General features: G+C 31.0%; 1 protein-coding gene across 1 annotated transcript in view; it reads left to right on the top strand.

Moving 5' to 3' along the window:
* The window catches only part of LOC129228554 (DNA ligase 3-like), a 285,727-nt gene extending 274,573 nt beyond the window's left edge, over window positions 1–11,154 (top strand). Inside the window, exon 25 of the mRNA XM_054863237.1 lies at window positions 11,046–11,154. Coding sequence (XP_054719212.1) covers window positions 11,046–11,154 — 109 coding nt within the window. The remainder of the gene's footprint in view (window positions 1–11,045) is intronic.
* Window positions 11,155–12,820: the final 1,666 nt, after the last annotated feature.

Below are 12,820 nucleotides of genomic sequence, written 5' to 3'. Positions count from 1 at the left end.
GTGACACTTCGTGCATTTCATTTAAAATAATAATTTAAAAGGGTAATGAGCAAAATTTCGTCGCTTAGGAAATCACAACATATGTGTGACTTCTTACGCAAAACATTTCGTCATTACCTTTTAAATTATTTCTTTTTTTATGAAAAAAAAAACATCACGTGCGGATTAAAATGACCGTTTTTAGTGGAATGGCCGAAGACATTTTTTTTAACGGTTTAAGTTATTATTTCCCAACAAATGAGATATGTTTCCTTTACGATGGTACCTCAGCTTTCAAAACCTAAAATTTGTTTCGTCATTGCTGTATTAATAGTGCAAAATCATAAGTAATGCATGCAGCAAACTACAATAGGTTGACTTTGGATGTCCCGCACGTGACACATGCAAATAAATTGAACTTTAGGTAACAAAGTTATTTAATAAAAGTAATACTGTGTCAAAAGTATCTTTGCATCAAATGTAAATATTTAAAAATATGCTTACCCCTGTTTAGTTAAAATTTTAAGATCTATAGCAAAATGTTGGTGAAATTATCGAGTTTAATTGTCCCGCACGTGACGGTGGAATGGCCCATGCATGAATGTTCCATAATCAACTTCTTTCTAATAAAAGAAGCTTAAGATATTTACTGTAAAAAAAAGTTCGATTTCTAGTTAACAATCTTAGTTTTGAAATATAGTTTTAGTTTGTTTAAAAGTTTATTACAAAGAATGCTTAAAATATTGTATTCATTTCCTGCAAAATCAGTGAAGGAATAATTTTGTGATTTCAAACATTTTAAATTTGTAAAGAAATAGCTTTATCTCGGTTTACTTCATATTAAATTAAAGGTCATTTATTTCGAAAACAACGCATTTAGCTCCTTATTTCTAAAACACTACTTTGATGTTTGATTTTCTAATAACATTTCTCTTTCCACTTAGTGCCTGTAGCGTTTTATGCACTTTACAATATTACTAGCAATTTCGTACTTCTTTAAAAAAAAAAAGAAAGGAAGAAAATGCTGGCGTTAGAGTTAGTTGCTCACGAAAACGGAAGAATTTTAGGAGAGACATAAATGGATGTGTCGTCAAAAAGGTTTGTAGTGGAAATGGCACCTTGACAGTAGCAGCCTTAAGTTGCTTTTCACCTGCGGGCTGATTTTATGACATGTAATCGATAGCGAACATGATATTTTATATTAATTTGCATTCCATTGTATATATATCTTGATTTTATTAATAACGCAGCATCGTTAGATCAAGTTGTTCCAAACCGACGAAGAAAGTTATCATTGAACGCAACCACCACATTGGTACCCATAAGGAAGTTCAAAGGGGGCTTGATCCCTTGTAGACATTAAACCTAGAGCATAAATATCACTCAAAACATTTTCGCATAAGCCATAAATAAATTATCTTTACTAAAACCTTCTTTAATTTATAATTTTTCTGATTTTAATATGCATTAGTTTTGTTTTTAGAATTCCCACAATGTATTACAGATTAAAAATTTCCTCCTGTCTTCTGAAAACAAAAATATGAGCTCCCTTAAAATATTTGAAAGTCCGTTGAATTTTCAAACAGAAAAGTTTTACGAAGCTTTCTTTTATTACTTTGTAAACAGTAGAAAAAGGAAGTGGGAAAAAAAGCATACATCATCATTTAAATTTCAATAAATTTAAATTATGTTTTCACAATCACGAATTGTGATAGGACCCTACTCGTTGAGTTTCTTGTTTCTACAAATGGAATGGAAATAGCCAAGAAATTTGCCACCGTCATGTTATGACGGGTGGTTTTCTAGGTAATACGAGGAATATCCATAAAAAAAAAGAAATGGTGATTAGGATGCGGTAATAAACATAAAGAGCTTACGATCGATATCCACCAGTACAATTATTATAAAGATTATTTACAGTGTGTAATATATATTTTTATTTCTCTTCAATTTTAAATAATGGGAATTCGTAATCTGAAAGTTTTGTCCATCAGTGAGTTTTATTTATCAATCTTAAATGATGGAATTTAGTAATGATGAAGTTTTGCTGTTTAAGTTCCTCTATACAGGTGTTTTTTTTTTTCCTAAAAATCCGTTATTTTATACAAAAAAAAAAAAAAACACATTTTTCAATGTATAGTTTGCTTGACTTAAGCACTGAAAAAAAATTTTGAATGAAATCAAACCATATGACAGTGAAAATTTTCCTCTCTAAATAAATATTAAAAACAACCGTTGTCATGGTGATCTGAAAAATCAGAGCAACATCAACTTTGGTCAAGTGAGGATAATAAGGGGATTAAATATTTTGTTTTTTATTGCCTGGGTAAAATTATCAAATAAGAATTACGTCCCGAAAAAATACTACCCGTATCCCCCCCCCCCCCGTAGCATTTTTTCTTTTCTCTTAGGGGTTTTTTTTTCTTTAATTTATACAAAAAAACCTTTTTTTTTTGGTGCTAATCAGATTTAACCTGTTCAGTTAAATATTCAAGGAAACAGATCATTCTCTCGCCTTTTTTTACACTTGTCACTGCTGCAGGAAACTCATTCTTTTTTCATGCATTTGAAGTGGAATTTTTTGGTTTCCTTTGATAGTATTCCTCCACTTTGAAAGTCAAAGATGTGTCAGTAAACATTGAATAATGATGACTTTTTAAGAAGTTTTCCACATTATTTACGCGGTTTAAAATTAAATACATCAATTGAAAAATCAAGTTATGCTGCTCTTTTATGTACATTTTTTTTAACATTTTGAAATTCAAGGTTCTAAAGCTGGGGAAAATCTGCCCCCTCCCATCCCTTGCATTTCCTGATTGGTATTTTGACTCTAGGTGCAATAAAGTAAAATTCAGAAATGCTTGATTTTTTCTTCTTCTTCTTTTTTGGACTCTTCGAATAGAAAATCTTAACCTCATCAAGTTTTCTGAAAATAAACTAAATTTTCTTTTTTATTCTGCAGAATTAAAACGATTGAAAAAGATTATTGTAATACGTAAATTTTGTAGACAAGTTAAAGAGTTTATACTCAAGAAAAGTTAATTTCCTTTTCATACGAAACAACCGTTCACATGACTTTTTCTTTTTATTACAAAACTCTTCGGGTCTTTTAAGTTTGTGACTTTTGAACTTAATGTTCTTAAGTCGAAAGCTTTGTTCAAAATCGCATGAAATCATATAAAGATGGACTTAGCATATTAATTTCTACGAATCCTTGTCTTGAAGATTCGATTTTTTCCTCACAACCTTATAACTCGAATACCGAAGTTCCTAACCTTGTTAATTCTTGCCTAAATGCGATTAAAATATAACTGTCAAGGAATTCGAAATTTAATTTTGAGTTTATTCGAATGTGACTTCGATATTTTGCAAATTCGATTTTAAAACTCAAAAGAATACTTGTTTTAAAAAATGTTAAAAACTCGAATATGAGATTTCGAATATCGAAGTAAAACTTTTTTTTTTTTCAACTTGTAATTATTTCATGTTTGATTTTATTGAATCGCTTAAAAATGACGTTGCCGATTTTGCTTGTAACCAAATTCATGCGTACGTGAAAAAAACTGCGTTATTAGTGAGTACTGAATACCATTACGAATATATAACATGCGTATTACAGAAAAGCATTAGTATTCTTTACTTATTTTAGAAACCATAAATCTACTCTAAAACTCCCGAAAAACAATTTTAAAAAATCTTTATTTTGTATTTCTTAAGTGAAAAACATAGACACGCACACGCACATGTGGCTCATTTGGTGGCTGCAATTTTTCGACGTTGAAGGTGTAATTCTGCCTTGGACAGGGGTAAAGGGCAGTAACTGCTTTTTTTTTTTTTTTTTGCATTTTTTTCATCTATTGTGCGTTAGCTTTATTGAACAAACTTCCGTATTTGGTTTCCGCTGAAAAAAAAGCGCGAAAAAAACGTCAAATTCGAACATTTCCCTATTGTTAGTATGAAATCCAAAACGCATTTCTTTCAAATACCTCAAAAACTCATTTCTGCAGATACTGCCCACTGCAGAAAGGCTCTTCAACGCCCCTCAAAAATTTTATGCTTTATTTTGTGTTCTTTTACCCCCCCCCCCCCTCCCAACCCTTTTTTCCCCAACTAGCATGCTTTTTAAATATAAATTAATTCTTCTGTTTTAAAATTTTAATTGAAACTGTTCTTTCATTATTATAATTAAACCCTATGACTTTAAAATAGTTAATGTAAAATTTGACGGCTGAAAATGCATTGTAACAAAACGGGGGGGGGAGGGGGAGGGAAGGGGAAAAGAGAGAAAAAGAACGGAAGAAAAAGAAATTACAATTTTAAAAACGACTAAATTGTAGGGTAAGGATTAAATCTAAGTTTTAATGCTTTGTTTATGATGAATTTCTCTACATTGAAACAGTAATTCATCAGACCTTAGTACCGAAACCAATTTCCGTTTCAAAGACTTGAACTATTTAGTTCGCTTCATTAATTCACTTCATTTCACCTCTCTTAAGTTTTCCCAACTTCACTTTGAGGAGATGTAAGAGATACATTAGCGAGAAAATGTTGATGCGTTGATGAAATAATTAAAAACGTTAACTATTTGTTGCAGTAAGATTATTTAAATAAAAATTTCTGTGTTCCTTTAAAAGATATTCTGTTTCTAAATTATAAAAATACCTAATAAAGCAAAAAAAAAATGCAAATTGTTGCAATCAACAACCATTTACGAATTCGCGGCTTTGTTGATGTCAAATGCTTTTTGCAGAATGTGTTATTTTCTATTAAAATATTTATTTGTTATGTATAACTGAATACACAGCAGAATGTTTTTTATATTATTCTTTGAAAACAAAAAAAAAAATTATTTCACAGGGACTTAAAAAAAAAAGAAAGAAAAGGGCTCGCCCCTTGTTCTCTCACGTTCACCATTCCCTGAAGATTACTTTACAATCTTATTTGGTTCGCGAAGAGTAAAATCGTCTGCTAGAGAGAATTTGATTAAAATTCTCGTTACAATTTGAACAAAATGAAACATCCCGCTCCCCGTCCAGTACAAAAATAAAATTAATTATAGCACAGTTAAGTATGAAGCGAAATAGTGTTAATTCAAACTGAATAATAGAGTACTATTTCCGAAATACAACTGAAATGTGAGAGTTTTTTCATAATTTTGAATTCCGAAGAGTTGCATGCTATACAGAACATTATTTCTAATACAGTACTAATCTTTCTGTGATAAATTAAGATCATAACATTTTAGTCTCCGATGATTACTAAATATCTCCAGGTGTGATTAATAGTCGATAAATCCTGTCGAAAAAAATGTAAGTCTTTTTCTGTCGTCTGATACTTTTATTATGCAGTTGAGTTATGCTATGCCTTTCACTGACTTATTTCATATTGATTGCATGATGACATTAGTAGAACTTCAATTTTATATCGATCACAATTGCACCAGTGTCCTTTTCAGAAACCTTCGTATCTGTTAGTTTTGTGTCACTTTTCCTGTCCCTTGGGTGCAACCGAATTTCTTTCTCAACTAATCCTACGATTTCTCGTTTCTTCCAATAGTTTCCCAATCTTGTTTCAAATACCCTGTACTGTAATAAGTGTTAAAAATTTGATATCGAATAGAGGTTTCGTTTGTGTTTCATTTATTCTACATATATTAATGTTGTATTGGTAATATATTGTTGCATTTGATGCAAGAGACACTTATTATTGTTTAAAAAGTATGTGAACCTCTTTCTTTCAAAATATAGTTCGTATATTTCTCGTTTTTACGAGAAATTTGTTTTGATGAAGTTTTCTCTTACCTATCACAAAATATACTTGGTTGTTAGAGATGTGACATCGATAGCAAAGCATCGATGCTCTAAAAAATCGATAGTAATGATTTAGCGACCAAAAATAATATTGATATGTTGAAACTTAATTTTCATACATAGTGAATTAAAAAATACTTTTATGGGAGAAGTAATAAACAGTCCCAGTCTGTAATTTATTAACTAATGATCAGGGATTTTGAATAGTCAAAGTCAGAGTAATAATAGTAATATTAAGGAATTACTAAAAATGATTAATTTTCATGTAATACAGAGGAATAAGGATAGACGACTATTTCATACATGCAAAGCGTTGGAACATTAGTACAAAAGTAGAGGGAGGATGTTTTATAATACAGTCGACTCCCGCTACGACGCGATTCGACTTACGCGAAATGGCTATTACGCGAAATTTTCACTAGTAACAAATTTTAGAGCTAATGCGAATTTTTCGTCCACAACACGAATTTTTTGGAAGGAAGTATCAGCTTCGTTATTGGTTATTAAATATTGATTTTGTGAGTGTTTTTACATCTCATTAAGCAACACTGACAGCGAAAGTTCCCACACTAAATTAGTCTACGCATCGCGTTGTTAGTGCATCAAATAATCACTCAGCATCTTTCATTTATTTATTTTTTTCATTCAAATATGAAAGTTGATGAAATATAATGGCACCTTAATGACACCTTCATCTAAAGTTTGTGAAGATGGGAAGAAAAAGAAAGTTTCTAACTAAAAAAAAAAGGCTTAAGATTCTCGATATGCTTGAACAACTATTAACCGTCGATGGTAGCGCGACAATAAGTATGAGTGAATCTTCCATACGTACAATTAAAAATCAAAACGAAAAGATATCCGTAAAAGTTCAGACATTAGTTCCAATATTGAAGCTTGCATAGCGGCCAGTCAAAGCACTCGACTGTACTTTCGAGTTGCACCTGGATGGTACCTACAATAACTAAAAGTGAGATTTTTCACGAAAATACAAACCACGGGCGGAGCCAGAATTTCCGGTCTGGGGAGGAGGGAGGCGCATCCGTCCTTATAGTACATAAATTACAGTACTAGAATTGACATCTGAGTTGAAATCAAGGGTTCTTGGGACTGCGCCACTGATACAAATTAATTAAATATGCACGAATAGGTTGTATTTTTCAAACTAATTAACATGAAGACGGAACAAAAATGAAACAATGTTTTGATGTTCAAATTTATTATCAACTGAATTATAAGAAATAATTGCATACGTTATATTTAAAATGCAAAATACATTCTGAGATTATAAAATGTTTACAGCAATTTAAAATAAGTAGGGGAACATGGGGCAAAGTGAAATGGTGAAATATTTACTCTGCTTTTATCTCCACCTATCTGGTATTATTTTATTAACTTAGTAGTACCATATGCAGTCGATTCTAGTCAGGAAAAAAATACAGCCAAAGATTAGAGCATTTGGTGATATAGGCAATTTTAAAAAATTGATATTGTAATATTTTGTTGTAAGTATAAAATTATTTTTGTTACTATGATATGATAAAGTTCTTGTTATTAACATGTTAAATATGAATTGAGACTTCCTAATATTCAATACAGTATTAATTTAGTTAACATTTAGCTTATTTGTATTTTAAATGAATTGTACAATTAGTCAAGTAAATACGGGGCAAAGTGGATGGGGCAAAGTGAAATAGTTTTCTTCATTTAACCACTCAATCATTTAATGTAAATCACTTACGTTTTCATTAATTAATTCATTTACATGCCTTCATTTACTAATTTACTTATTTATTCATTCATTCACTTATTTTCTTATTCATTCATTCTTTTGCACGCTCTTTAATTTTTTTTTCAAATATTAATTGATTTATTCATTTAACTATGCGTTTATTGTTTCATTATTTTTTCATTTATTCATTCAACCTTTTTTTTACTGATTTTTTTGATCAAAAATATGTTTTATAATCGAATAGAAAATATTTCCTTTGAAAAATTGTTTATCTTTCACTCTGTTCCATGAAAAAAAAAGGAAAAAAATTCCACTTTTTTTAACTCAAATTTACTGCCAAGAAAAAAAATACTGTTTCAATGCAAGTTTTGTTATAAAATATAATGTTCTTTCTTTATGTTCTGTCATTTTCAAAACAAATTTCCGATTTGTTCATTCTGAATACCCACTGTCATCTTAACCATTTCACTTTGCCCCACATTCCCCCCCCCTGCTGAAAGTATGGTACACGTTTAAAAATGAGATTAAAAAAATACGTATTTACATCAACCACTTATTGAAGAAAACTGTTATAACTGTTGTCATTCAAATATCGTTTGCATGATTCTTATTTTTGTATTAAAAAAAAGTATTTGTTGCTTTGACTGAATCTTAGTTTTTCGCGCATGTAGAGCTTCATAAAAAAAAGCGCAATACATTTATAAGCATAGCAACCACTTATTGAAGAAAACTGTTATAACTGTTGTCATTTAAATATCGTATGCATGATTCTTATTTTTGTATTTAAAAAAAACTATTTGTTGTTTTGACTGAATTTTTGTTTTTCGCGCATGTAGGGCTTCATAAAAAAAAGCGCAATACATTTATAAGCATAATAAAGATACCACAAATGCCTTCACAAAATAAATTTATTTTATATTTTTAAAAATGTCTTTTAACATTTAATGAAAGCATGCATTTAGATCCTTCAAATTCTTATGTAGTTATGTTTTGTAAGCATCGATAAAAGTTCATTGAAATGAGATAAAGTTTTCTGAAACATCTATTTTGAATGCATAGAGTTTAGTGAAACATCCATTTTACTTAGAATTCTCTAAACATTTTGCATAGTTAGAGCTTTGTATGACCTTTTCTTTATGTATACTGTTTTTAGCGGATTCGTTTTGAATACCTGGAATTTTGCGAATGATTTATTTATTTATTTATTTTGAACCTATAGCTTTTCAAATGAGGGACGCCATATCTGTGTTGATTAATAATAAAAACGTTATTATTAATCAACACAGTTATTATGTATTTCACTGATTTTGTACCCTTCTTTGAAAAAAAAAATGCTTGAATGATGAGTAGAAATTTGCAGTTGTGATACAGTAGTTGCTACTTTTTATAGTTTTATCTTTTGATTGCATGTTTGGGGTACACTTTTTCATGTTTCTGCGTGTTCAGTGAAGCTTTTAAGAATTTCTACTGTATCTTTTTCCAGATGTTTTTGTCAGCTTCTGTTAAAAAGAAAATTCCTATTCTACGCCACTGTCAGTTGCGCTTGTTTGGCATGTGTCGATAGAAGAGATTAAGATAAACTTACATGATCGTTAGAGTAAGGTCATATATTCGGGTCATATAATATCCTCTTTACAAAGTTATCCATTTCTAATTCGTAAAATATCGTTTTGAAGTAATTTACAAGTGGCAATCATTTTCAGTTTTATTGAAAAATCATCAATGTTTATTTTGTGTTCAGAATGGGGACGTTTCCAAAATTTCAAAAGTATTTTTTTTTTTTTTTTTTTGAAAGAACATGCTTGAAACATAGGATTTTACCATTTTTAAAACAATTTGACAAAGTTTTGAACTTTTTACCAATTATTTTAATCGGTGCGCAGTGTCAATTTCATTTTTTGCGCTTCTGCACATAAAAGATGAAATGCCAGTCACTGATGCCATTCGCGTAGATCACAATATTTAATTTGCTTCTTTTTTCACATATACTGGCAATAATATGATTGATAGCAAGCGTAGAGCGCAGTCTTTAGTTCTCTTCTTAATTATCATAATCTGGAAACGCGGTAAACAGCAAGCCTACTGTCTGACCATCGATTACATGGAAAGGCTAATATCCGGTTTATAGGCGGAAATGGACGTATCTATTAGTTTATAGGGGTGTTAGTTGGTTTGTTACAGATGTGCACTTTTGCCTCTCTATTATTTAGCCTTACTTTTATAAAAATGAAAATTTGCTCTCAGCAACATTTTTTTTAATCTGAAGTCTATTCTATCTATATTCTCACGGCAAAAATTAAATAATTTATTTATTCACAACAAAGTTTTGAGCTTACCATTTTACTTTTACGTTCCTGAACGAAATGAAAATGTTTTACTTTCCTTTTTGTTGTTTCCATGGTAAATTTTTTTGTTTTCCTTTATTTTATTTTAGAAAATGCAATAAATGAGTAAGGCACTAGTGACATTATAAAACGCGTGCATCAAAATCCCATCGTTATTTTCCCGTCTCTCCTGCTAGATTCATTCAGATGGAATCGTCTTTACTTGGCAGATTGCCAAATTACATACATTCGCGGTCAAACAGTAATAGTTCGAAATATCCCACTAGGCTTGATCTACCCTCATCGAGTTTCCTAAAATTGTTACCACAGATGAAGAGTAAAAGTTGTAAATAAAACGTGAAAATTTGAATTTCTACCTCTTTCACGTAAACTAATCAGGGTTTCCAGGGGTTGAAAGATGCCTAAAAATAGGATTAGGGAGCCGAAAAAGGTAGGAAACCTTAGTTTAGCATTTTATTTCCATCTTTTACTTTTCATTTATGATAACGATTTTCGAAAACTCAATGAGGGTAAATTGCTCATTTTTAGGCACCTTTCAACCCCCGCAACCCTGATTAGTTCATTGTGAAAGAGGTAGAGATTCTTACTTTCACGTTATATTTACAACTTTTACTCTTTATATATGGTAACAATTTTTGGAAACTAAACGAGGGTAGGTCAAGCCTAGTGGGATCTTAGACTATAAGCTTTCAGCGCGCCGAATTTCATCACTTGTGACGTCATAAAGACCACGCCTTATTTGAAAAAAGTTAAAACACAGTTAAGAAACTTAAATAAAAATTAAACGCTTTGAAAATAAAATTTTTTCCTTGCTCCATGTTTTTTTTTTTTTTTTCTCATTAAGTACTAATAAAAGTAGTACTTTTGACTGATGGAAACTACCCCATTAACTTTATCTGGTAGTTATCCTCTGCGTTAATTACGCTGCAAGTGACGTCACTTCTGCTCATTGAAAAAAAATAAGTTGTGCTTAGCTGAAAGGTATCCTATCGTTTGTTGAAAATAATAATGTTTACATTCATTTTACTTATTTATTTTTTTTTCGATCATATTTTTTATCAGGGTTTTTTATTTTCGTTAAGATACAAATGATTTTGTAACAAAACATGATTGCTTGATTTTGAAATTGTTTGTATATTTTTCAATGATTTCAAACTTACATACTTCTTTAACAAAAGTCAGCTTTGACGGCCATCATTTGAAGGAGTATCAGAAAAGTGATGCAAATTATTCCATTATACAAGATAAAAAAGTAAGTACGGTAGATTTCATTATTAATTTGCGTGTTTGAAAAAAAAAATGTTGACGACTATAATTATAGATTTTCAGAAATTATAACACGCACCGGATGACGACGTACCTGAATGACTGTGTGTCTATTTAAGGACAGAAAAAACTTTCTCCCAAGTTAAAACTGGTTTGTAAGTTACATGTAGGGAGAAACATAGCTTAGATTTTTTTATGCATCCAAATTTGAGTTGACTTGGATCAGTACTACTCAACTTAGTACTTTTTCCCTGGTATTTCGAAACTGTTTCAAAATATAACTTTGCCTTTTAGGCTTTACAACGTGTTGTGTCATCGCAATAACAACAAACCAAACCCAAACTTGGATAAACTTAGTGTAAGCGTAGTTGCAAGAATGCTTAATGCAAAAGTTTACAATGAACTTTTAGAAAAAAATTGCAGAAAATCACTTTGCTGCTTTAATACTAACAGTAATACGGAATGATATCACTCAAAACGACATCGCAGGCTCTTGAAGTACTTCACAGTTAAAATCCAAACCACATTTTCTCAGAACTCTTGCACCTCTCTTTTACACCACAGTTCCAAGCAGCCTGGATAATGTTAGAGAACAATACTTATATCTGATAAGAGAGTTTCGGTTTTTGAGAATTCCATCTTTTCCTGGAAATTAAGGACTTAATCAACTGATTGAAGACTAATCTCGTCGCCAAACGCTTTTTATGTAAATGTCACTTAGTTTACCTAAATTCTGTAATAGTTGTTTTTCTGTCAAAATAGTATCAATGAAAGAAATATCTTTCCTCGCAACCGACATTGTAATTTTATTTATTTACTAGTGGTACCCGCACGGCTTTGCCCGTAATAGAAAAATTAAAAGGTCTTTTGGCTCGCCTGTATATTTACAAATAATGTGTGGTGAATTTTCTCGCCAATTGGCTTGTACCCATGTTGCGGTTCCACGCTATGATAATTTCGTATCTCGCCAATTGGCTTGTGCCCATGTTACGGTTCCACGTTATGATGATTTCGTAATTTACTCGCCCATCTTATGATAATTTTATTCTTAAAATTGGAATAGAAAAAGAACCACATGGAATTTTCGAAAAATCGCTTCGAGGTGCACACCCCCATGCTACAAACTAACTTTGTGTGAAAATCGGCCGAACGGTCTAGGCGCTATGCGTGTCACAGAGATCCTGACAGACAGAGAGAGATCCGGACAGACATAGATCCTGATAGACAGAGAGTTCCGGACAGAGAGACTTTCAGCTTTATTATTAGTAAAGATAGTATGTTATAAGGTTACAGTAGGGGGTTTTCGATGTATTTATTAATACATATTTCTCAATAATTTTTTTTAGGAAATTTTGAAATCTTCAACAAAACAAGTCACCGTTGACTGGCTGTGGGCTTGCATTAAGCTGCAAAGAAAATTGCCGATCCATTTGTATCCTTCAAAATTAAGTCAGCATTCTCGGTAGCAAATCTTTCAAAGAAAATGAACTCCCCCTTCATGACTTTTCATTTCAGATCCAACAAACGGACTATCTGAAAAGTTGCACAGTATTTTTGATAAAAATTATATAATAAAGTTTTTTCTTCAGTTAGATGAGTACTGAGATTGTTAAAGAAGATTCATCACAGCTTCAACTACATGTGTCTTTCAATGCCAAGTATTTCAAAACCAATAATTGTTCATCTTTCAA

This window comes from Uloborus diversus, chromosome 8 (genome assembly GCF_026930045.1).
Source record: "Uloborus diversus isolate 005 chromosome 8, Udiv.v.3.1, whole genome shotgun sequence".
In the NCBI taxonomy this organism is placed as follows: Eukaryota; Metazoa; Arthropoda; class Arachnida; order Araneae; family Uloboridae; genus Uloborus; species Uloborus diversus.
Note: the sequence above shows the minus strand (reverse complement) of the source record. Positions and strands in the feature narration are given on the sequence as shown.